The sequence below is a fragment of the Sparus aurata genome, chromosome 8 (assembly GCF_900880675.1).
Source record: "Sparus aurata chromosome 8, fSpaAur1.1, whole genome shotgun sequence".
In the NCBI taxonomy this organism is placed as follows: domain Eukaryota; kingdom Metazoa; phylum Chordata; class Actinopteri; order Spariformes; family Sparidae; genus Sparus; species Sparus aurata.
Window position 1 is genome coordinate 2,692,042 of NC_044194.1, and position 25,775 is coordinate 2,717,816.

Sequence of the window (25,775 nt, forward strand, 5' to 3'; positions counted from 1 at the left end):
TATGATTTTTATGTGTAAGTCATTATACAGGACACATAATATATAATATCACATGAAATATTCACCATATTTCTGAGTATTGGCGTCAGTATTATTATTTTGTCTCCTTGCTGAGAAATAAAATGTGCTTCTTCATGCATCATGTAAACCCAAATTAATAGTAACTACAATTACCAAATAAATGCAGTTGAGTAAAAGTACAAGATTTGCTTCCAAAAAGTAGTGGAGTGAAAATATAAAGTAGCAGAAAATGGAAATACTCCAGTGAAGTACAAGTACCACAGAGAAAGAAGAAACGCGGTTGTAGTGAAGAAAACTCTTTATTCGCAGTGCATTTACATTCAAATAACACTTTTCATGTGTTGCATAGTCCTTGTTGCATTTGTTTTACAATCGTAAGAGACAAAACACAGTTAGTGCAGGAAACAGTTTCTGCAACCTGAAAGTTCACCTGAAAGCTCGTTTGAGATGAAAATACTGATTCAGTTTCAGTTTTGACCAGAGTTTTGTAACTGTTCTCTCCAATCCTAGTGGAAGCAGACGGGATTATCAAGTCAAAAAATCTATAATTATTGTTTTTTGGTTGCATTCTGGTGTATTCAGTAATGAACGTTATATCTGCATATGTGCAAATGTATGAAAACTTTCTCCAGAACACTCCAGAGCAGGCGAGGAAAATGGACATTAAAATGTTCTCCGCCTCAGGTTCTGCTCATGTTTCCCTTTAGATTGTTGCAGGAGACGATACTGTAACTCCTAAAAACTGGTCTAGGTTTAAACTTTGGTTTGACTTTAAGACATCGGCATAGACTATATTCACATGGCCGCCATTTTCCAGGTTGCAACTCATATAATCCTATGGGATGTGACACATTAATCATTATTACACCACTTCCCATGTACAGTATGTGCCATCCTTTACTTCCTGTTCAGTGTTTCGTCACACCTACAGTCACGTACTTCAGCCTTAAAGACGGAGACGCGACTCCTTTTGGTCAACAAGATGAGAAATCATCAAACACTGAACACATCTGAATCCTCTGAAATGAGATGTAGTGACATTAACATCTACATGACCATTGAAAAACAATCCTGATCCTCTATACTTGTATTGTATATAGAAAAGATGCCCACTATTCTGAAATCGATAGCACCTTCAACATGTGCACGCCACGTCCAGACAGGCTCAAATATGAGGCGCTTCCCCCGTAGTTAGTATTATGTAAGCAACAGTACAAAAAATATATACTTCATGTATAATGTCAAGTAACATAACAGCTTATTGTTGAAAAGAACAAAACAAGTTCCGTGCCATTAAAGTAACAGCAACTCTTCAAGGATGTCTTCGAAAACACAGAACAACCAAACAGTGATTGTTCTCCTACATGTTGCTGTTTGGAGCGTTAGCACCCTTTGGTTTCCATTGGACGGCTTCATCCTGCAGCCACATCTCACTGTGATTCTACTGAACCAGGAAGCTTTTAAAGTTAAAAAAACAAAACAAAAAAACAATCCCTCCGATCCTTAATTAACATTCTTGGAAGGACTGATGCAGTTGTTGGCAGAAGAGGCAGAGCAGATTGTTGCAGAAGTCAGAAGTTCACCCGGTCGACCAAAAACTGTCATCTGTCAACAAGCCGGAACCTCTGTGTCGTGTAAAGTGCCATCACGCTCCTCGAAAAGGAAGTGTTTTATTTAACATGTGTTACTTTTCAACACAGCAGCTGTCAGAGGCTTCGTTTTCATTTCACATTGAACAACTAATTAAAAAAAAACCTTTCTCTCCCGCTCAGCAGCGACCTCAGCTGAGCGTTCACGTGTCGATCAGATGAAGTTCCTCCTTCGTTTACACTTTCAAAGACATTCATGTTTTCCAGAGGATGAACCTGACTGGTGTTCCGCTGACTTTCCTCCTGCTGCTCTGGATCATTTCATATCACTTTGGGGGATCACCTGACTTTTATGTCGGCGCCATCATCAGGTCAGAATTCCAAATTTGTTAAATATTTTGGTTCTACCTGTAAAACCAATGTGATTAGCCATCATCAGCCTGAACAGTTGTCAGCAATTTAACATGCCAAACTGAACATGGTACAAACATAACACAGCTCCTGCTTAATATTAGCATGTTAGCATTGTCATTGTCAAAGCAGAACTGTACCTAAGTGCAGAACAGAACCGCTGGGATGACTGTAGACTGTAGGCCTTCACTCTGCACTTAGCCCAGAGCTAATAGCATTGTCAGAACTTTTCTTAGCTTGAGGCTACGAAAGCCCGGCTTTAGCCTAAAGTCTGCTGGTCTTGCAGGGTTACGGCTAACCCAGCGTCAACAAGCCCTCTTGTTAGACCATCAGCCAGAGTAAATAAGCAGTTTGAAGAAACTGGATTCTGACATTTCTAAATGATTATAGTCCGATATTCAGTCTGAATTAAATTCAATCTGTTGCTTTGCATTCATGTTAGCTGTGTTCTGTTTGAGGCTTAGGTAGAATTTTCTATGAGCGTGTTTCTCAATGTCAATCCGATAAAGTGTTGATTTAAGATTTCTTTCTGTAAATCATCTCTCCGCTCCCTGTGCAGCTGCAAACATCTCATCCAGGCAGGGAAACAGTCGTCACTGACAACAACACTCGACTTATTTGAATCACTGAGCTAATCTGAGATGTTGGCTGTGAGTCAGTGGTGTGGAATGAAAAAAAGAAAAAAAACAAACTATTATTAGATTCAAGGACAGTAAAAAATAACCATTTGGTAAGTCTTTAAAAGAGGGTGAAACAATAAGATCCTGGGTTCAACTCCAGCACAACCCAGTCGGTCTTCATCCCAAATCAAGCACATCATCGTCTCTGTGTTGAAAAGTAACATCTGAACACACCTGCATCATACGATCTTTACTAACAATAAGTTCAACAGGAGCATCAACAACATCAGCTGAAGGCTGCACCTGGTCAGCGGTGCCAAACTCTCCCGTCCCTCCAACCGTTCACGCTGTTCGTTCTCCCACAACCTCCTCTTTTTCTCCTCATCGTCGTCTACTTCAATCAACGGCTCGTCGTCCTCCTTCACCTTGTTGATGCTGTCGCAGCGTTCGCCCTCGTGGCCTTCGTAGCAGTGGCAGCGAAACCTCTCGGTCAGCAGCTGCAGATCGTGCTGCGAGTGCCACCCAGTGACGGTAAAGCCCCCATCGACGGAGAGCCGGATGCGGTAGCTTTTGGTGCTCAGGTGGAGGTAATGGGGGGCCAGGGGGTCCCGGCGGACGCAGCGACCGTTCCCCTGGCACAGGTGCTCGCTGCAGACCTCAGCGGCTCGCGTTACGTTGGTGATGTACTGGCCCAGGCGGTGTTTCAGGAAGGCCTTCACCTTGGAGCAGTTGTACTGTGGAAGGAAACAGTGACAAGAAAAAAGAATAAGGACTCACTTTAACCAGATATCATTCAGAAGTAGAGGTGGGAACTACAGATGTCTTTACTTGACTGTATTTGACAGTTTTTGACTTCTCCCTACATCTTAAAGAGGCAAGAAGAGTTCAGGAGTTGGTGGAGACCAAACTGTAGCTGAGAAGAGAGTTTGGACACAAACTTGCCTGATATCAGACAGAACGGTCAAGTTCTTACTTGTCTCCTACTTAAACATTTGATCTCAGCTACTCTAGTTTTCCTCCAAAGGGAGGATCATGTTGCTTTTGTGTATGTAAGCACCTGTTTGCTAACATGTTGATAACTTGATAAGGTGATGATGTGATGTGCTGAGGAGGATATCCTGATTGGGTCTGATGTTTTGGTCGCGACTTGTCCATCACGAGGTTCCTTACCCTCGCACGCCCTGTTTTCTCAATATTTTCCCCTAAATTGATCCATAATTTACAAAATAACGCCCTGCTGTGTGGAAGAAGACTTGTAACAAGCAACTGAGACCACAAACCGTCAGAAAACTGTTTACTGGGATTATAAATCAAGAGAGAAGTGGAGGCATTTTCTCATAAGCTTACATAGAATTGGACTTGTGGAGTCCCCCCAATAGAAAGAACGCAGGTTAAAGGCTTCACTTCTGATATTTCATACAGTTCACATTAAGGTGGGCTTGTGTTAAGAATAACAAATGTGCCCAAAAAATTCTAAATTTATTTTTTTTAAAAGTGACACTCCCTGAGATTCTGAGAGTTTCAGGAATTCAGATGCTGTCTGGATAGACTGTTTTCCACGCAGACAGGGTGACTGCACGCTGTTAAATCATGTGTATTATATATTTCAAAATGTCACAGTGGTTTCATAACACACACACACACTGACCACATGATGTCAACTCTCTATTGTCTGACCATATTTACAGCTGTGGTTTGTCTGGAGTCCAAAACAAACAAAGAAGATTGAGAGGAGAGTGTTTAAAACTGGAAAAGCTTCGGACAACGACTAAATTACGTAGCAGCAGAGAACAGACAGCAGATCTTCCACCACAGCAGCACGTACGACCTGTATTTAAATACTCCTCATGCATCAGTGAAGCTGACAGAGCGAGTCGGAGGATCTGAGTGAGACCAGAAGCTCTTTGCTCACAGAACATAGGAGACAGTTTTTTGGGCGAAGGTCGAAGGTCACCCACCCTGGATGAGGTGAGGTTCAGGTCTCCCCAGATGACGAAGCCTGCAGCTCCCAGGGCAGCGCTCTCTCCGATGGTGTGGATCAAGTCTTTCTGCAGGAAACACACAGATGCTGAGGTCACATCACACCAGCGAACATTCAGGGAACGTTCGGAGAAGAAGAAACAATCTTAATTACCGGATAAAAGCTTTAAAATTATCAGACGAATTGATCTTATTATCACACGCTGAACAGAACATCATTTTTAATAGATGCAGCACATTTGATAAGACGTAACTGTGTAACGTCTGTATTTGCTTTGAGGTGAGAAACACTGTTATTATGATTAAACACTGTACATTTTAAAAGCTGCCTGTAAAAAAGAAAACCTACTACTGGGGTTACTAAGTAATGTAGACTATTAAATTTAAGTTGTTCGAGGTTAAAGAGTTTCAACAACTTAAATAATTATTCTACTTCACCTGGTAATCTTAGAGGGAATCAGTTTCCTTGATTTTTAAAGTAAAGTCACGTTGTCAGATTGTACAGTGTGGGAGTGTTACAGTCATATAAAGACACCAATTGTAAGTAAGACCAGTAAATAAAAAACTCCCCTGTGATAGAGGAAGGAGGCTGCAGCTGCTGCCTTCCTGTGGATCTCCACCAGATGGCAGTAAAACTCCGACCTTCACTCTGCACATCTGCAGCGTCCTTAAATTACATATTTGTCAATATAGTTAATTGATAAATCTGGAGCTGTTGTTTGATGAAGCGCCATCTTGGACTGTCGCTGTCCTCCACTCCTCACCCAGTCACTCAGAACTGAGCTCAGGACATTCTTAGTCACACATGTTTTATATAATAAAAATTATATTTATTGCATTTCTGTTTGTCTTTGTGCAGACAAAAGACTCTTGTCAGTGCGCTTGTGCTCATAAAAAGAAAAAACAACATGACTGTTTTTTTTATTGGATGGATAATTCATGCCAGACATGGAACACTTTTTTTAAAGAATACATTCTCCAAATAATTAAAATTAAGCTGTTATCTACTTTGTCCCATGCTGATGGAAAGTCGGTTGAAGTTTCGTTGCACACAAAACATTTTTGGAGCTTCACAGCAAAACAGCGATTCAGCATGAAATTGAAAAGTTTGTGCAGAGAAGATTTTAGCTTAGAAAAGAGTGTAAAAAACATCTTTTCAGATCAATTCTGGATCTCTGGGCTTCTGGAGACTTGGAATCCAGAAATGTTTTGTGGGCTACAAAACTTCATCTGACTTTTCATCAGCTTGAGGGAAAGAAGATCAAATAAAAATTTTAATTTTTGGGAGAATTTATCCGTTGATATCACAGTGGAACGGAAGTCAGAGCGTATCAAAGTTACGTATGATTTAGTTTCAATATATATACAATATATAGTATTTTAAATAACTGTGAGAAAAGATGTAAAAGACACGACTGAAGAGTGACTTCATGATTCTGCAAGGGATGTTTCCTGTTTGTCAAAGTTATCACTCAGGGCAAGATTTTAAAAAACTGTCTGTTTTTTTTTGGGAACTTTCAAAAAGCTGAAAAACATTCAATATATGCGTTTTTTGATGCATCACCTCTGATCTTGGTTGAGGTTCAGGCTTCCATAGTCAACATAATGTGACTCTAGCAAAGCTACAGGACCACAGCAGAGAATGTAAATCCCTGAACTCACAGTAAAACTACGTTATTGTGATGATCTTTGTTCTTACCGCAGTGAGGAAGGCCAGTGGATCATCTCGGTAGCCCAGCCTCAGGTACACGTAGGTGGGGAGGTCGTACTCCCTGGAGGTCTGCGAGGCGACGCGGAGCGACTCTCGGATTCTGTGCTGGGAGAAGTGCAGGTTGCTGATGCTGTTGGTGTGACTTTTCCTGATGGCCACCGACGGGTAGAGCACCGTGCTGCTGTTCCACAGCCACAGCAGCTCGTCGTTCCTCATCCTCTCCAGCAGAGGGCAGAAGCCCGTGTAGTTCTGCTCATGAAGGTTGTAATTGTGGCAGTCAGGGTAGAGGTAGAAACCCCAGAGGGTGTTTGGGCGTAGGCGTATCCCGAGCTGGATAGTCCTCTGCATGAACGCCTTGGCGCTCTTCTCAAAGCGGCGGCGTGCCAGCTCCTCCACCTGCGCCTCCGTCACGTTGAGGTACGCCTTGGAGGTCAGCTCCTTGGACTTGCGCCGGTAGATGTCCTTCTTGTGCCAGTTACGGCTCCACTGAGGCCGCCAGAACTCCCAGTCAATGACGGCCAGGCCACGGAAGTCCTCTGCAGGGATGAAGTGGTTGATGTCCTGGTAGGCTTTGAACAGGTGCTGGTCCAGGCTGCAGTTCTGCGGCAGGCCGCCGTGCACAGCGACACCCTGCGGCGTGTAGTGGGGGTAGTAGCCCAGCCGGTTGGCGTAGAAGATGGTGACGTTCTGACCCGTCCAGTCGGCGCGTGGGCTCCCGTGGAAGTGGAACAGGCGATCGATGTTGGTGGTGACATTGTACTTGATGGTGCACATGTCCAGCGGGGCGTTCCAGGCAGCGATGAACGGCTTCCGGCCAATTAAGGGCAGCCTGGCAGGTTTCTGACCAAAGGCGGCGTGGAAGACCAGAAGAAGCCAGGAGCAGGTGAGGGCGACAGGTACGACATGTTGGGAGGAGGATGCCCCGCCCACTGGCACCACAGGCATCCTTGGGTTCAAAAGGAGCAGCTGTCAATCATCCTGAAGAGAGAGAGAGAGAGAAAGGTTAAGGTTGCAGTCACACTGAATGACCATCGACTGCCTTTTTGAGAGGTCAACCACACGCATTTCTCTGCTATTGGTTGACGCTGTGACTTCAGGAAAGTTGAACTGCAGTGAGGCTCAATGCTCTTCAAAGGAATACTCTAAAACAAAACTACAATAAAAGTGAATAATGAAAAATCTATATTGTTTGGACGAACACACCAAACAGCCCGAGGCGTCACGTCTCCTGCAGAGCTGCAGACGGACCGACAGAATAAGCAGCAGAGACATTAAACTCAAAGCCTTTAATGACCGCGTGAAGTGTTTCAGCCCATCTGCAGAAGTCTCTTCAACTTCATTTGACCTTCTGCCTTTTTTTTATATTGTCCCGTTCAACGACTTTATGGAAGCCGCAGCTGGACAGCTCATGTCTTATAAATACAATTCAGTTTAACTGTTCTCTCTGTTTGCTAGTGTTTAAGTGCTCGAGTTACGGCGCACATCGCGCATCATGAAAGCTTTAGCATTTGCTTTTACATGTGATTTTATGAGCCAATAGTTTTTCCATGTTTAAGTCTGTGGAAACATCTGGATGTTGAGATTCTGCACAACCTCGTACTGCAAGAAACTACATCCTCATTTATTTTACAGCTGTTGAAGTTTTGTTTTAAATTCCTGGGAGATCCCAAAACGTTTCAGAGCATCCAGAGAGACATTCGGCAACAGACAGAATCAGTATGCTGCAGACTTCCAGCAGACAACCTCAACACTTTTTGGTGATGTATCCCAAAAATGATGGATGCCAGTTAATCTGCTAATCCCCCTGGATGAATCCCAAACCTTTTAGGAACTTTAAAGATATTTCCTCTGCGGCCCAGTAGAAAGACGATAGATAGTCGTACTGAGCGACATGGAACAGTTTAAAATGTGTGTCCATGTTCACGAATCCTACCGATCACATTCTGTGTCAGTTTTATGATCTGCAGTGGACCATGTTGTTGTCTGGTGACACCACCAGAAAAAAGAATAACATGATTGATCAGAATGCAGTTCAAATTGTTCTTCCTGCTCCCTCGTTGTGAATCCTGTAGATTTTATTGACCCCATAACATTCCCACTTGTGCACCCGCAGGACAAACGGTCTCAGACACTGCACACATATCCAGCGTCTGACATATTTCCTGGTTGGAGAAACTGTCGACCAATCAGAGCTGTGGTGGCATTTTATTTTAATCTCCTGACTATAAATAGCTCTTGGCTCATTTCCAGGGCACCCAAAGGTCAGATGTCAATGAGAGGAAGTCAGTTGACACTCCAGGATCTGAACGGGGACTTCAGCTGCAGGACTGCTCCGGTCCACATCTAGTCCTCCTCTGACCAGAGCTGGAGCCTCAGGCCATAATGACAGGCCTCCCTGCCAAATGTCTCAGTGTTTGCTGTGTCTCTGCGTCTCATAAACAGCCGGCTGAACCAAACATCCAGTCAGACAGAAAACAGACCAATCAGACGTCTGCATCCTGTACTTACGTCACTTTAAAGGAGCTCTATGTAACAATTTGTACCAGTTTACATGTATTATTCCCTTCTTTATTGTAAATATGTGATCGAAAAATTGAGACCTTCCTCCGTCTCTCTCGGAAAAGCACAACAGAATTCCCACTTAAAGGAGAACTTCGGTCGATTTAAACATGCAGCTTCATTGCTCAAGCTACCCTTGACTTGCCAGTACCGAAGACGCGAACAAATTTGGTCCAGCCATTACAGAGCTCTGTGAACGGAGATTTAGCATTGAACGCTAACAGCATGGGGTCAGAACTTTACACTGTGTTTTAAGCGTCTTAACATGCTCCACATCTCACACCAAATGTTATGCAACAACAGCAGACACCTTAGCACACAGCACTGTAGCGTGTATGACTCAAAATGAATAAAAAAGTAGTTAAAACAGTGTGTTTGTGCAAGCAGCCACACACCTGTTTGTTGACATCCGCGTCTTCCGGTAGCTAGACCAAACTAGTCAATCCGTCGAGCGTGCACTTACTCCTTCACTGGCGGAGACGGAAACGTATTCCAGCATTTTCGTGTTTCTGTTAATAATGTACATGTCCATGTTACAGCCTGTCATGAGCCATGAGCCTTACAATAGCCTGTTTAGCCTGTTAAGTGCACACTCGATGGATATGCTAGTTTGGTCTAACTACCGGAAGACACGGATGTCAACAAACAGGTAAGTAGCTGCTTGCACAAACACACTATTTTAACTACTTTTTTATTCATTTTGAGTCATACACGCTACAGTGCTGTGTGCTAAGGTGTCTGCTGATGTTGCATAACATTCGGTGTGAGATGTGGAGCATGTTAAGATGCTTAAAACACAGTGTAAAGTTCTGACCCCATGCTGTTAGCGTTCACTGCTAAATCTCTGTTCATGGAGCTCTGTAATGGTTGGACCAAATGTTTTCGCGTCTTCGGTACTGGCAAGTCAAGGGTAGCTTGAGCAATGAAGCTGCATGTTTAAATCGACCGAAGTTCTCCTTTAACCGGCCGATTGTTCTTCTTGAACTGTTTGCACGAGCCAAAAGTTAGTCGGTGTATCTTGTGTTTCATCTCTCACTTTACAAGACTTTAGCAAACATGTTAGCATAGAGAACTGTGTTAGTTATAAATCGCAGGATTACAGGAGCTGTAAGCGATGTGTTCTCAACGTTCCCACGAACAATCTAATCAAACAACTTTTCAGAGATTCATCAATTAAATTTCACCTTTTTCAGTTTAATCGGAAGCTAAAAAACAACAATCCTACATCTATTGTTACACGTTCATGTCAACATGATTTTCGGCCCTTTATAGTCCTGAAGGCATTTTAATGTTGTTCTTATAACTGTATGGAAGCTGTTTTTATTTTTTTCCAATCTGAGTTATGTCGGTTTGGAATCAAAGTCTTTTCCTTTCTTTGTGTTCCTGCCAGTTTTTGCCTGTAAGGTTTGGAAATTATTCCACTGCTGCCTTCAGTGAAAACAGATCATTTTTCAAAGCCAACCGTGCTGCAGCGTTACAGTAAATGCATGGACGTATGGCAGGATAATGGCTCTGGGTTGAGGCAGAAACTACTTCCATCTGAAGTCGGGCAGATTTCTTTCTTCTCTCTCTCTGTGTGTAGGTCTTCTGTACGAGCTTGAAATCTCTAAACCCTCCTGATGGTCAGCATCAAGGTGTGACAGATGTTTCACTGTTTACTGATTAATTACCTCTCATATGCAACACACAGTTAGGAGATATGGGTGTTTGGATATCTGTGGAGATGTCAGCTTTGAATTCTTGATTTATTCAAGCATGAAATTATCAAAGAGGGACTGGAAAGATTGTGACTACATGTTCCTACAGGGGATTTTCCGGAGTGACGTCAGAGTTATCACGGATGGATGTTATAACACTGACCCGTCCACGCTTCTCAGTCGACTGTCTCAAAGCTTAATGTCCAGAGCTGTATGTGCTGCGTAGATGCTGCCGTATCAATTAAAATCTAAGCATATCTGTTCCACTTGAGAAGGATGTCGGGGAAACCCAGCTGAGATGCACCCAGTGTGGATAGTCTGTGAGGTGACGAACACACAAGCTGCTTTTCAACAGCTTCAACTGGCTCAGGAGGCTGATCTGAGGACCATTAACCAATTATTGAATTTGAACCCCAACCGAAAGCATTTAGCGGCTTCGGAATAAGACTCAACAATGAGGACAGTCTTCCTGGTGGGGATTTAAAACCAGCCTCAAACTGGAGATGGCCTGAGGAGCATTAATTCATTTTCAATCACAGACACAAAAAGACTTCCATGCGACGTCAGTTTGGGTCCACCTGGGAGGCCGGACTGGACCGAGCCGTCATGTGCGGTAATCGCTGGCTTCGATCATGATTGAAAAGACAAAGCAGCCTCAGATGAAATATATGAATATATTGGAGTTCGTGTTTAAGGTTTGGCTTTATGTCAGAGTGAATAATTTATCCTGAGGAGTTTGGAGCCGCGGGCCAGTCTGGCATCGATTAAGATAAGACTGTGTTGATGTCTGTGGTTCTTGTGGAACAGCTCGGCTCATTCAACAAAAACAAGAAAGAGACTGTTTGATTTTCAGTGTCTCTGTTGAAAATTGGGTTGAATTTGAGCCGCAGCTGCCAGTTTCTGAAGCTTCTCCGGCTTCTCGGCGCTGTCCCTGAACCAGACGAGGGAGGGCAAAGGTCACGAGGAAGCTGCGAGGCGGGAATGTGGGCACACTGATAACAGAAAAAAAGTTCATAGTCTTTTTTCTGTACGCTCATGCAAGGTCTGAAGGAAGGCCAGCTTTTTAACTTTGAAGTCGGGCTGAGTGTGCCACCGCAAGACCTCGACAACCTCAGGATACGAGTGAATACCATGCCCAGAGAAAAACATTTTGAACTCAGTCGTAAATGAAGCTGACAGTTTGATGGCGGCGTTTCTAAGAGGATGGAAAGACACGGTGAGAGATGCTAGGAGAGGAAGAAGCACGTCCTCGGTTTCATGTTTGGGAATCGAGCCGAAACCCCCTGACGGAGGGGACGAGGGGTCGGGAGCCAGATTAACAGATTCCCTCACATTCGCCATCTGTCACGTAAATACGTTCCAACACCGAGCCGGACGTCAGCGAGTCGCATCACTCATTCTTACTCTGCTTTAAACACCACTCCTGTAGCGGAACTGCAGACCTGTATCATAATTAAAAGGCGGCATGTTGTTCAAGTTTGTGGAAATTAACAGGAAAGTCGTCCTTGGAGAAGAGAGCAGAACCTCGGCAGGGTTTAAACCTGCATTACTCGCTGTGAGTCGTCAAATAACCAAGATGGTAATTTAACAATAAAAGAATGTAACTAAAAAATGCAGAAAATCCTCCCATTATTGAGAGTGATTGGTGTTTGGATGCCATGATTTGCTAATGGATATATAACATTTCATCTCTCGACTCATCTCTTCAAACCCGCGGTAACATGACTCCGCATCAGGACTTTTTCGCAATCAAACCAAGCTGGTCGGGCCGAGTTAACCAGAGCAGAGGAATCCATTTTTAACAAATATTCCTGGTGACTTGAGTGTGGTCATGATTCATGTTCCTCACACGAGAGCCCTGAAAAACAAAAGCTGCAGAACAGGAACCACCAAGGCCGAAATCTTTTCCACTCCACGGAGCCAGAGCTAATCACAGCGCCCGCCTGGTGAGCGCCGAGGCTCCAGGCGTCGCTCTGCCAGGACGGGGACGATTGGTGAGTTTGGGTTTGGGGTGGATGTGTCAGATGGAGAAAACAGATGGATGACCTCAGAGGAAGAGGGGAGACAGAACTGACGGAGATGAGAATAATGAAAGGGAGGCAGAAAAACTACTTTTCTATCCAGCGAGCTCTGTGACAAGTCTCCTGACTGCCTTTGTTTTATTCTTCCTGTTGGTTTGTTTGGATGCTGTTGAGGATGAAGGAGGAGGAGGATGTGTATGAGTGTATTTCTGTCACAGGTCACACATGCTTCTTCAGTAATCGTACGTACAGACACATCTTTAGCTGATTTTAGGGATCTTCTGGCGGCTGCATCGTCATGTGGCGCCATCACAAAGGTGATCAGCAGAGAGATCAATGAAAGAGAAGACGAAATGTTCTTAATATTTCTAATTAAGGCTGTCAAATAATAATGTTAATAACACGTCAATGCAGATTCCTTTTAATGGCATTAACGTGATGAATGCAGGCGTGTTATGACCCTCGGCCCGCTCCGTAGTCTGGGAGAGTGATGCAGCAGTGACATGGATGATGAGCAGAAAAGATATTAAAGTTATTTACATTTCCTGTCGATGTGAACTGAGTTACCGCCGCAGTATGTCGAGTCACACGGCTGAGAGTCCTCCTTCTCTAAAGGCCGACCACGCTGACAGTTTGTCTTTACATGAGACAGTGATAGCTTGCAACAACAATTAACATTATTTAGTTAACATTGTGAGTGTATGAAGGGATGTTACCTTCAGGTCAGTTTGTCCATCTGAGAATTTTCTGGACAGGATTTGTTGTTATTTTGGATCGCTGCAATAACAAGAAGCATATTTGTCCTCTCCACGTTGGTAAGAGTTTTAAAAACTTGAAATATATCCCTGTAAGGTTCGTTTAGAACAGATACAAAATCAAATATGGATATTAAATATATTAATACATGTATGAAAAGGTATTTCAGCTGCTCCAGCGATACTGGGGACTATGAAGACAGAATCAGTATCTGATATTTGAGAGGTCAAAGGTCACATCCATCTTGCAGAGTTTTTAGGAAACCAGTGAGGAACAATCTACTAATTAATGAATTTGAACGACTCATTCATAAACTACATGTTACTCAGAGGTGCCTCATGACTTACATCACTTACTCTTTAATATGCATTATTATCGACTAGTCTTGAATCAGTAACTACTCATTAACGATTCATTAATTATTAGATCGTTCCTCACTTGTTTTTGGTAACTTTCATTTTCTTAAACTCCACTGTGTTTGTTTTACATTCAAAACATGTGAATAACTTAAACTCACTCAAGGATTTTACTCGCTTACTTGAATATTAAAAAATGTAGTGCTGCTTTTATTTGAAGGTGCACACTGTAGTTCAGAGTAAGAACTGATAACTTCCTAATCAGAAGAGAGAGATCAAATTTTTTTTATGCTGAAACAAACAAGGAACAACAAAGTTTTACACTGTTTTACTTTGTTTATATGTGGTGGACCCTGCCGCCTTTCACTTAGGGACAAAAATAAACATTTCTCAGTGTTATTACCTCATTAATATTGTATATATTAAAATTGAGAGTTTTCTTCTCCAAAACAACAAAGAGCAGTTTAAAGTAAAGCATCAGAATCCACCACCGGCTGATATTTGGGATCTAATTTGCCGCTGATATCAGTCTGATCGGTATTGATCTGAAATGTTGTTGAATGGATCAAGAGGAAAAAAGCAAATCTGCACAATGTATGTATTATTGAGCAAACACTGACAATAAATATTAGTTTTTTTCGATTTCTCCGAGTCATTTCCACCCGTATAAAGCTGAATTCAGTCGCCCGTGTAGTTGCTGTAACATGTGGTAGATCTTCTGGTCGGATCAGTCGCTGCGATCGCTCATTAAAACACCTGAAGGCAGCGCATCCTTCAAACCCTGTCAGCTCATTAAGCCTCTGAAGTTGAACTCCAGACACATTAACCCTCCGTCAGACTGAAAACAACAAGCTCCCATAAACAGAGAAGAACTTTTTTATAGCCCAACTTTAATCCAGCTGCTCCCTCTGACATCCCCGCAGAACGTGACCTCCCGTGTCGGCAGCTCTGCTTCACTGACTATTTACTGTAAGTCGTGCTAAATGAGTGGAACTCCACCTAAATGGGACTTTTAAATGCCTCAATTACAGCTGATGTGCAGCTTTTCAGCAGAACGTGAATGTCTGTTTGGTAAAAACTTCCCTCAGAGACTTCAAAAAAACAAAAAACTGCTTCTGTGCATCTGATTTTTCTAAACTAAGAGAAACTCTCTTCACTGCGACCGTATTGTAAAGAGTCAGCCAACATTCCTGGCATGACAAGAGGCTCCCCCTCTCCTCCTCCTCCTCCTCCTCCTCCCCCTTCCTGCATCAACCAAAACAGACGCTCTAACCATGCTGTAACACCCAGGGTTGCCGCCTCCCTCAGAGTTTAAAAATACACTTTATTTTCCTCTGTGCAGAGAAAAAAAGCTGCTGAAAAGTTAGACTAAGATTTTGTTTTTTTTTGGTCGGATAACATCGAGAGAAACAAGATTTGTACCTGAGTTTAACAGCTCACCTGCAGATGCCACACACCGACCAGTAATCAGCAGTCCCTAGCAGGGGAGGGAGGTGGAGGTCTCTTCTCCGGGGTCACCGCAGGGGTCATGGTGGCCCTCTGCGCCGTACGTCCGAGAAAAAAAGGCTCGCGTTCACTCCCTCTGTCAGTCTGACACACCAAGACTGCCATCCTCACTTATATACTGCCCAGAGAGGAGAGGAGAGGAGAGGAGAGGAGAGGAGAGGGAGGAGAAGGCGTCACCACCACAACACAGCGATTAGAGAGGAGGGAGGGAGGGAGGGGGTGAGAGACATAGAGAGAGAGAGAGAGAGAGAGAGAGAGAGAGAGAGAGAGAGAGAGGGAGAGAGAGAGAGAGAGAGAGAGAGGCTGTAAGTCCCTGTGAGTATGTTGAGCTCTGAGGTTTGATCCTCTCTGGGAGAAAAGTCTCCACTCTTCCACTTCAATCAGCATCAGACAGGAAGACAGACGTAAACACTCAGTCGTCAACAACAAAGGATCGTGTCAGAGTGTGTTTGTGTGTGTGTGTGTGTGTGTGTGTGAGTTCAAGTGTGTGTTGACATATATCTACATTTTACATACCCGACTTTAAAGATGATCGGAACAGTGACGTTTTAAATGTGAAGTTGATGTTTCCAGTCTGATTTTAATGCAGAGAAACTTTTTTTTCATGCACTTCAGTGTTTCACAGTCCTTTAACCGCTCAAAATGTTGGAAAACATAGTTCGGCATAGTTGGCTGTAGCTCAGCTGGTCAGCTAGTGATCGGAAGGTCGCTGGTTCAGATCTGAGCTGCATGTCGAAGTGTCCTCAAGCAAGATACTGAACCCCAAGTTGCTCCTGATGTGCAGCTGGCACCCTGCATGGCGTCCTCTGCCATCAGTGATGGTCCTGCGATGAGCCGGCGGGACAAGTCGCCGGCTGGGATTGGCTCCAGCAAAAACCCCCGTGACCCCATGAAAGGGATAAAGCAGTTACAGACAATGGATGGATGGAGTTCAGCAAGCACAGAAAGCAGTTTCAGGGGTTTGAACTCAAAACACAGACGGGGCAGCATATCACCAAAATAACCGCTAACTGCTGCTAACTGTAGCTGCTAACTGTAGCTGCCTTTAGCTCAGTCAGCTGTGCAGAGCTCCTGGACTACAGGCTAGTCAATCCTCGCTCAGGAGCTTTGGACCAGGATGCACTGGGGCTAGCTGGTTAGCATGCTAACTTCAGTAGATACTGATCATGACATCAAAACTTCGATTTCTTCACATTCTGCTGGCTAAGATTCCTCACACGTCGCACCTTTTGATAGATTTGTGATCCTTCATTTTTTGGGGAACCATGTAGTTTAAAAGTCTCTGGAGCTGCAAGTTCTTGTAATCTTGCCTTAAAAATAAAAACAGGACACATTCATTCAAACACAAAACAGAAAATCCAGTTTATTAAGTGGAACCACGTCAACGCAAGAAGTCCTGAGAAAATCTGTGCAGGAAATCATCAAAACCGTCACATTACACAACACATCCATTCATTTTTTTCTTCCAGGATATATCCACGGCCATCTTCATCTCTGTGTATTTCTTAATCCGTCTCCTCTCTCTGTATTCTCACACTGTGTCACTGTGCTGATTAGACGGCACTTCATGTGGACCCGGCACTTTAACCCGGCCCGCGCTGAGATTCCAGTGGTGCACCGCACATATTTACAAGCAGAAGACAAAAGTCACAGTGAACTGGATCCCAGCGAGCCCCCTCTGTTAAACACACACAGCTTTTTCTCTTCTTAACTGCACTGAAGAAGCTTCTAGTAATGAGAATCTAAAAATAAGAGCGTCGTCTTTATTCTTTTCAGTCTTCACAGTTTTTCTGATGTGTTGCGACCTCGTGAGCTTCAGTTCTTTCTGGACACGTTTAGTCTTATTTCTCCTGAACTGACAATCGAGAACTTCTGTTTTAACGTGTCATAATGAGGGAAAAATGTTTATCGCACAGTGTAATGTCTTTATAATAATCAGTGTTTACATTGTTCTCTGTCTTTCTCTCAGAGCCCTCGTGAGTTACTTTATAGATTTGTTGTAGCCTTAATGTTTAAAGTGTCTTAGAGATGATGTGTCAGAGCTTGTAACTTCCTGGAAAATCATCACGATGACTCATCCTGCACTCGGGGGTGTTTATTAATTATCCGTTCGATAAATGCTCTCTTTTATTTAATGACACAGTCATGGATGTATAGGAAGATGAGCGTCCCCGGAGTAATGCTGCTCGTGACTGGACTCGTGAATAACTGTACAGAAACACAACTTTATTCAGTGATTTGGTTGAACTGGGTCATGTTTCATAGATCTTTGCTGCCCTCGAGCTGCTCTGCCACGAGAAACAGACAGCTCGACATATTGCTAATGTAAACATATTGATAATCAGCAGCTTGTTAATGACCTGCTCCACAACGACGGAGGACAGCCACAGCACCGAGCGCTAACTGCTGCTAAGTGTAGCTAGCTGCTGTTGGCTCAGTAAGCAGGCCTTGTTGACTCATCCCGGGTTGCAAACCTGGCAGAGAAACCTCCTCGATCATGGAGTCGACGTTCTTCAGTCCAGGTCTGACAGTGTTCGCTGGGAGCTGCCAGTCCACGGAGAGTCGGCGTTGGCGGCTGGTGTAATGTACATTTTGCCCTTTTGGCTGCAAACTGTAGCGTTTTATTGGCCGTTTCATCGGGACTTAAAAGATTCAGAGAAACCTCTTTATGGATGCACGGAGATTAAACTGATATCCAACAGAAAACAAGAACGTTTACCAAAATGTGTTTTATTCTTTCTTCTACGATGCAATGACAGAACTTTGTGTGTGTTTGTGTGTTGTGTGTTTGTTGTGTGTGTGTGTGTGTGTCCTGTAAATCACCAGCTACTGTGAGCAAACCTTCTTTTCTCCTTCCTGGATAATCACTGATCAGTGACTTCCACAATTCATCTCTGAACTCCTCAGATGCAATTTTCTTTGATTTGCTTCCTGAGCTCACCTTACAATTTTGTCTTTTTTTTTAATAAAAGCACACACACACATACGAACACACCGTTTGATTCCTTGCCCGGTGGCCGAAGGTTGAAGCTGTAGCGCGGGACGGTCTGACGGCGGATGTGACGGACTGTGGGTGGTAATTAGCTGCTCTGTGTTTCTGCGTAGGCAGCACATGAGAGAGCAGTCCGATGAGGGGGACGAGGAATCGGATGAACATTGTTTGGTGAAGTCATCTGTGTTTTAATGTGTTTTCTGATGCTCAGCAGCTCAAATCCAGTCAATGATGAAGGTTCTCAGTCATCCAGGTCAGTGGAACTCAAGTTGCTGTATCGTCAACTGGACTTGTTTCAGTTTCTTGAAGACGTTACGCCCACACAGAGTTTAAAACCCTGTGACTCCCCTCCAGATAGTTAGAACTGGAGAAGCCTCTTGGACGAGAAGTGAAATATCTTCAGGAAACTGAAACAAGTCCAGTTGCCTACGATACAGCACTTAGCATTCAGATCCACTCCAAACCAAACTGGTATGAGTTCATTTTGTTACCAAGGTCTCCACAGGAGTCAGCGGCCTGCACGAAAAATGAACTTTGGCGTTTGAACAGCAGCCCGAACATTTGAAGGTGTGAAGACGAGTCCAACATGTCCTCCCTGTCAGTAAAAGGTCCCAGTAACAGATTACATGTACACATAGTCGTGACTAGACATGACATTTTGTCCCCAAATGAATTCAAACTGGACAGGAAAACAAACCTACTGACTGGTTTCATAATACCTCTGTCCCAGTGTGTGAGTGTGTGTGTGGAGGAAACCACATTCCCACAGTGGGCGGAGGGGCGGACCTGGATTCTTCTGGCCCGGCGTTGTGATCCGGACTGCAGATTGGTTTCCACCTCCTCCGTGGATGAAAGACACACGCTGAACCCATGCAACCCTCTCACCTCCTCACCCCCCCGCCACCAGCTCACCCCTGCACGGAAACCTCGGCGTCCCTGGCTGCGGCGCTCCTCACGAACATATGGATCGCGTTATGAAAATGTCTGCACTCAGACTGCACGTATCCTCCCGCCGCTTTAATGGCTTCTGCTGTAATGAGGCATCGAGTTGCCCGGGGAGGAAGCGCTGGTTCAGGGCCGGCCTGTGTTCAATACATACTGTGTAAGACGGAGTGTTTCAGGAGAAAACGTTCGGGTTTCCCATCTGTAAAACGTGCGTGGCGCCTGCTCCTGCTGGATGAAGGTCGACAGAGAATTCAATTTAGTCGTGAAAGAACAGAAAGTGATTCCTGTGGTTGCAGCAGATTGAGGTCATCATCCTTTCATCGTGTTTGAACTGTTGGTCGCCTGTAACTTTAAAGAACCACACGTGGAGTCGAGCGTGTTTAAACCCAAACATGATCACGTTCCCAATCACTCCGCCATTTTTAATAACTTCCAGGCAGCTATTGATTTAATTTGATTGGATTTAAAAACTTCCTGCAGAGTCCTGAACATTTCATGCGGTTCTGTAATCTATCCATGTTTAGTTTTCATTGGTTCTGTTTTGGCGGGGTAACCGGGCCTTTATGAGCGTCGGTCTTTTCCCGGATAACTTTTTCAGGCCTACGTGCAAATCAGAGGCGACTATTCCAGTCCAGAAGTCGTGATGCACAGCAGCAAAGGTCATTAATCTGCTTATCACCATGCATATTTACATTTCTTGTTAGGTGGTCAAAGTAATAACTACGGCAGCAAAGGAGGAACGTCCTTCGGCGCACGTCCTCGCCGTTAACCTCCCACACAGAATATAAGAAGTGTTATCTCAACTGAAGAGTTATATAACAAAGTTTACAGTAAATTCACATTTCCTGTTTAAACCAACACCACGCCACCGCTCGCTGCAGCCTCTGATGTTTTTATCAGTCCATCACACAGAAGGAAACGGACGTAGTTTCTGTTCGTCGCGGTCAGTCAGCTGTGGTTCTGACCCGTGACCTCCAGGATCTGAAGCTCGGTCGCCTGTCTGCAGTTACAGACGGTGCGGTTTCTTTCCAACACGTCAGTGAATTTCAGGTTTATCGCAGCGTTGCCAGTTTTCCCCCAGCAGGCGTGTTATTGTTTCTGATGCCTTCTTCGCCCACCAACCCAATTCTGCATTTTATGGCCTTCGAGGAGCTTCACAGTTGTTGTAGGATCGGGATCTGAGAGGTTGACTGGATTCAGAATCAACAGCCTGACGCCAGGCAGCTTGGACAGCAGCCATGTGGGTGTTTTTACTGGAGGAGACGACTTCTGCTCGCTCTGATGAACCGTTTCTCTTCTCACAGCGCTGCACAAATGAGTCAGGGTGGTTTCAGCCTTTTGAAAGGTGGAATTAGTTTCATAAAGCAGGTAAAAACTTCAGTCAGATGATTTCTGACCTTTTGTCCTTCAGGTTAAGATGTCGAGATGTCCAGTGATGTCCTGGTTCACAGACTCACAACTCAGGATGAAACAATCTTATTGTAATATCGATGCTTCTCTGTGACCTACATAACAAACAAGACCATTTGTGAAGAATACAGATTTTTGTATAATTATCATAGTTATTCTTAGTTGTGGTGGTTTTGGGGTTTTTGGTTTGGATGTTTCTGTTTGAGTTTGGTACTTTTATGCTCATGTGTCATGTTTTGCATTCCACTTCCTGTCTTTGTGACTTTTCCCGCTGTTTCTGCCTCATTAGTTGCACCAGTCTCTTGTAAGTCTTCCCTCCTTTGTGTATTTAAGTCTGTGTCTGTTTCTCCACATCAGTCCTGCTTCTCTGTTCTCCGATCCTTGTTGTTATTCCTCGAAGTTTTCTCATTAGTTCTCAGATTCGTCCTCGTCACTTCATGGTTTTTTTCCTGTCTGTCTGGGTTTTATTAACACCAGATCGGATTCTGACTTTTCCACGATGAATAAGTCACATAATTAAAACTATTTCTTATAGCGGGGAGCTGAAGACGAGCTGATGTCAGTCTGAAGAAAGAAGATGCTCTGTAGTCTGGTGGTAAAAGTACGGCACGAAAACAACGTTTGTCTTTGTTCCACCATCGTCATCTTTCGTCCAGTGATGAAAGTTGATCATTGTTGCGCCGTGACTTTTTGTTTGAGGCAGTGTCACTTTGACCACACTGGTTCCTGACGAGCACCACTGGCCAGAAAAATGCCGTCTCAGAAGTGGTTGGTTTACATGTCTCAGCAGCTCTTGGCATGAAATCTGGAGACGTTTTATCCACGGTTAGAGTTCGTCAGCGTTCCTGAGGCTTCTGTAAACTGGATCTCATCCAGAAATGTTGTGGGATTGTTTTTTTTTAATCCACTTCGAATCAAAACTGTGTTTGTAAAGGACAAAACTGATAATGACTGTTGGCCAACTGTTGAACACAAATCTCAACTTGAACACAACAAAAAAGAATGAGTTCCTTTTCTTTTTTATTTCTCTCGACTTCAGTCGTGATTCAGACTTTTAATATGAGATCACATCTAACAGTCACAGCTTTCCCTCTTACTCAAAGTTTAATCTTCAAATGGGGAGATTATGTGTTTTCCAGAGGTTAGTCATGACTTTACCCCTCTTTGCTTACACAGAAGCGGAAGTTGGTTCAGATGTCTCTTTTCCCCCATCTGTGGCGGTTTTAGAGGCGAGCCATCTTATCCATCTTGATGATCAGTCGTCGGTGTTTACACCTCGTGAATTGCTGCTTGTGTACGGAGGTCGTAAATGTTTAGCTGCTTTCTCTCCCGGCCTGTAATCAGCGGCAGCAGATGGAACTGATGGTGATGAACAGCTGATAAACAGCCAGTCAGAGCCGCAGTCTTAAAACAGGTCACAGTTCAAATCACTTTGAGAATCTGGGTGGATTTCGTGCAGCTGTGTTAGTAAATAACTGAGCCTGAGCTGAAACTTTGAGCCCTTTTAAGACTTATTAACAGGTTGTTTTGTGAATCTGACGTGACTCCGGGTGTATTCCTCCAGAAGTTCTGGATCTGAACCCGACCCTCCTCCAGATCTAGCCGGCTCCTAAACGGTGAGCAGTGACGACTCTCTGCCACTAAAACATCTTTTGTTTTGTTTCAGCAGAGACTCCCCCAGCGGCAGAAATTAAATATCGTGCCTTTTTCAGTGCTGGAGCGTTGCTGGTTTGATTTCTTGGAGTGAATTTCTCCTCTGACAAACCGTCACTAACAGTTTCCAGCCTCGCTGCAGATCTGAACGTTCAAAGTGAGCGCTGACACTGAACTTAAGCTGATTACGGTGATTAGTCAAAGTACAGGAGCTGACTGATGTCTGTGGGCTGTAAAATACAGCTATTTTGTTTCTGTAAACTGTATTTAAGTTTATTTTATAAAGCTGATATAGGATACAGGGTTTTAGACCATGAAGTTTTTAAATGTGGCCGTGTAAAAGACAAAGAGTCGCTCTATTTTCTGATCTAACTTTCATTGACAACGTGATACTCTCGGTTCTCCACGTCTCGGGTTTGTGTGTAGAAAATAAAGGAAACCCGACACGAAACTGTGACGACTGCGAGTTGCAGATGCGGGAGGCTGTTTACTTCCTCGGTTGTCAATCATTACAATCCAATATTAATAACACTGACAGAGTCGTGCTGTCGGAATAATTCAGCCGCGTCAGCTTCAGCTGAAGTCACATCAGCTCGTGACGGGATTTGAAGGCTGTGAAATCAGGTTCTGACACTCATCGTCAACAGAGGATGGATCTGAACGACCTCAGTGAACCTCTGACTTTTCATCCAGCGCCACCAAAAGATCAAAATATGCAGAAACAACAATGGCGACTCCTCAAGAGTTTAGCGTAGCCGCTGTAGCGGCAGTTGTGTCAGAACCTGAGAGTTTATTTTCATTAAAGAAGATCTTTTTCTTCCTCGACTGACCTTGGCAGGAAATTGATGTCCAACTGGCTCCGCTGGTGGCAGCACCCGCCTCCTGTTGATCTGATTGGCTGAACTGATGGTGACGGACTGACAGTTTGTCCAGTCACCTGCAGAGTATAAAGGGCCGACCCCATAAAGGCGCCTTGGGTTTTGTCCCACAGACCGTCTGGCGTCAGGTTAACGAAATGTAATGTTTACTGTACATCATCTAAACTTACAAATTTGTAAACCGTTTAAAAACAGCACGAGAAATTAGACACACCGCATGTTTTTATTTTTTGTCTTCATCCGAATGTGTTTTTGATGACTGATGTAAACAACTCTGAAAACTTGGTTAAAAGCTGTTTATTGGGGAGGTCTGGAGGTCTGCGCGTGATTATTTGTTATTATTTTATAAAAACAACTCCAGAAGTGAATAAATGTTGGTTCTGAGTGGACCTGACAGTTTCCACTCGGGAGGAGTGTTCGGTGGTTGTCGGTCCGGTCGGAGCGTTTCGTCCTCCGAGGAGCCGAAAAACCACTAAAAGTTTGCTTAATGGTGTTTTTACTGGACAACGCTTCATGTTTTGATCCATTATAGAATATTCTGAGTCACTGTGTTTTATGTGCCTGTCAACTCTGATTCGTGTCCTCGACATGTTTAATGAGCAGGTTCATCAGAAGGTGAGCCATCGCTGACGAATGCGAGGAGCAGAGTGTTTTCTTCAGCAGAGTGTTGGCGCACCGTATCAGTCATGTGATGCTAACCTGTGTGCTCTATATTGTTATGATCATATATGAGGAGTGGTCGTACTGGACGGCTTCCAGGTGGGATTATTTTATTGCGTTTGTCTTCCAGCTGATGCTTGATCTCGTTCTCTGGTGGTAAAAACCAAAGACGTAGCACATGACTCCTCTAAAAACTGCTAACTGTGATTTAAACTTTCTGTTTCTGATCAGACAAACAAGACATGAAGCATTAAGGCTCAGTAGGCTTTCTTCCTTTCCCAATAGCGTGTTTTATATGTTCTTGTGCAAAAAAGAAGGTGGGCATCAACAGAAACTCCTCTCGTCCACAGAGAACACTGCTCGCCTTTAATTCTGTGACTTTGTGACATCACACTATGTCACCGAGTCAAACATTTTGCATAATTTGAGCCCAGCAGCTAGCTTGGCATGCTACAATTGACCTAGCACAGCTGCTCTGTTGTTGTTTGCGGAGCTGGCTCAGGCATGTGTGAGCTGACCAATCAGAGTGGACTGGGCCTTTTAAAGAGACAGGAGCTCAAACAAAGATGGAATACAGGCGACTGTATGAGAAAGCTGATGTGTTTGTAGTGGGAACGACATCTCAGCTCTTTTCTGAACTCTAAGAAAGAAAGCTGCTTATTTGCAGGAACTAATCTACAGCCTAGATTCTAGAAAAGTTGGGACGCTGTGTAAGACATAAGAAGTAAAGTGGTTTAAAATATTCATCAACATCATTGATTCTTGCGAGGCTGATTCTGAGTTTGATGGCAGCAGCAAGTCGTATAAACATCTTGTAACTGGAGCTTCTGAAGATCCAGAAGCAGCTGTTTGGATCAGAACAGTTTGCTGGTTGTTTGTAAATGATTCTGCTGTTATTTATTTATTTTACGCAGCGTTGTAGAAAACAAGGACAGGGATTACAAAACTTTGTGATTCATCAAAACTTTCCCTCACAACAAATGACTAATATATAAAGATGAACACATAATTCCTTCAGCTTCATCAGCCCGCAGTGTGAAACCATCTGATCCTCGTGCTGCAGCAGATTAGTGATGAAACTCTGCAGCTTCAGTTAAAGACCCTCGTTTATAATCAGCTGACTCCGACACGCTCTATAATCCTCAGTTTACTCTGTTTTGACAGCTCTCCTCCTTCTTCTCATCCCCCACACACACTGTCTGACACTCGGTCCCTCCCTTTCCCGTGGGATAAACCGGGCCTATTGTTAAACTGTTTGGTCATGTGACCCGTCTCGCCGCGGCTCGCTGTGTGACTCATTTGACTGACTGCTTCACCACCAAACTGCCGATTCACCCGGCAGGCTGATGAAGTGCTGGCTGTGATGTCACACTCATTACAGTCATTATCCCAAATTAAACAAATGTCTGTGACTGTAAACTGACTGAACTGTTGATTTATTGATTGTTTTATGAGGTTTTTACAGAGAAATAATGTTTATTTAGTGCTCCTGTTGGAGAAGAAGCTCCCTCACTAAAGGCTTTTCAGCAGATGATCGAACTTTTACAGATCAGTCAAGTGATAAATTCTGTCTCTAATAAGCTAAAATATATTTTATTCCACTTTACAATGCAGTGTTGCGATATTTTATAACATTTTGCAGCAGTTGATCCAGTGGTTGAGGGATCTTCAGACTGTTTGGTTGTATGAAATACACCAGAAGTATGATTGTATAGGAACAGTCAACCAAAAATGTACCCTTTGCATAAATTTACTTTATATTGGCTTTAGAATAATTGCAGCTTGCAGTAAGTTTGGATTCACACAGAGAGCTGCTTCACAGCCCGAGAAGAAGGGATCAAAACATCCATAGAAACTTGTCAAACAATTCACTCCTCTGTTGTTCCTTCTGCTTTCCACGAGCCACAAACAGAGGCAGCGTTTTTAGACGTCATTTTTACAAACTGAGCTTAAAGTTCGATGCCCGAGCTGTGAGCGATCTGAGCTCAGGCTTACAGACAGAGAGGGAGC

General features: G+C 43.8%; 1 protein-coding gene across 2 annotated transcripts; it reads right to left on the bottom strand.

Annotated features, from left to right (window-relative positions):
* Nucleotides 1-301: 301 nt before the first annotated feature.
* Nucleotides 302-15,407, bottom strand: hyal4 (hyaluronidase 4). Of its 2 annotated transcripts, none has more exons than XM_030426754.1 (4): nt 15,162-15,407; nt 6,321-7,310; nt 4,600-4,689; nt 302-3,375 (listed from the first exon to the last, which is right to left on the bottom strand). In XM_030426754.1, the coding sequence occupies exons 2-4, from the start codon at nt 7,275-7,277 to the stop codon at nt 2,881-2,883; spliced, it is 1,542 nt and encodes a 513-aa protein (XP_030282614.1). In that variant the 5' UTR covers nt 7,278-7,310; nt 15,162-15,407; the 3' UTR covers nt 302-2,880. The 2 variants fall into 2 exon arrangements, with proteins under 2 accessions (XP_030282614.1, XP_030282615.1); XM_030426755.1 differs by having other exon boundaries at nt 15,144-15,407.
* Between the last annotated feature and the right edge of the window lie 10,368 nt (nt 15,408-25,775).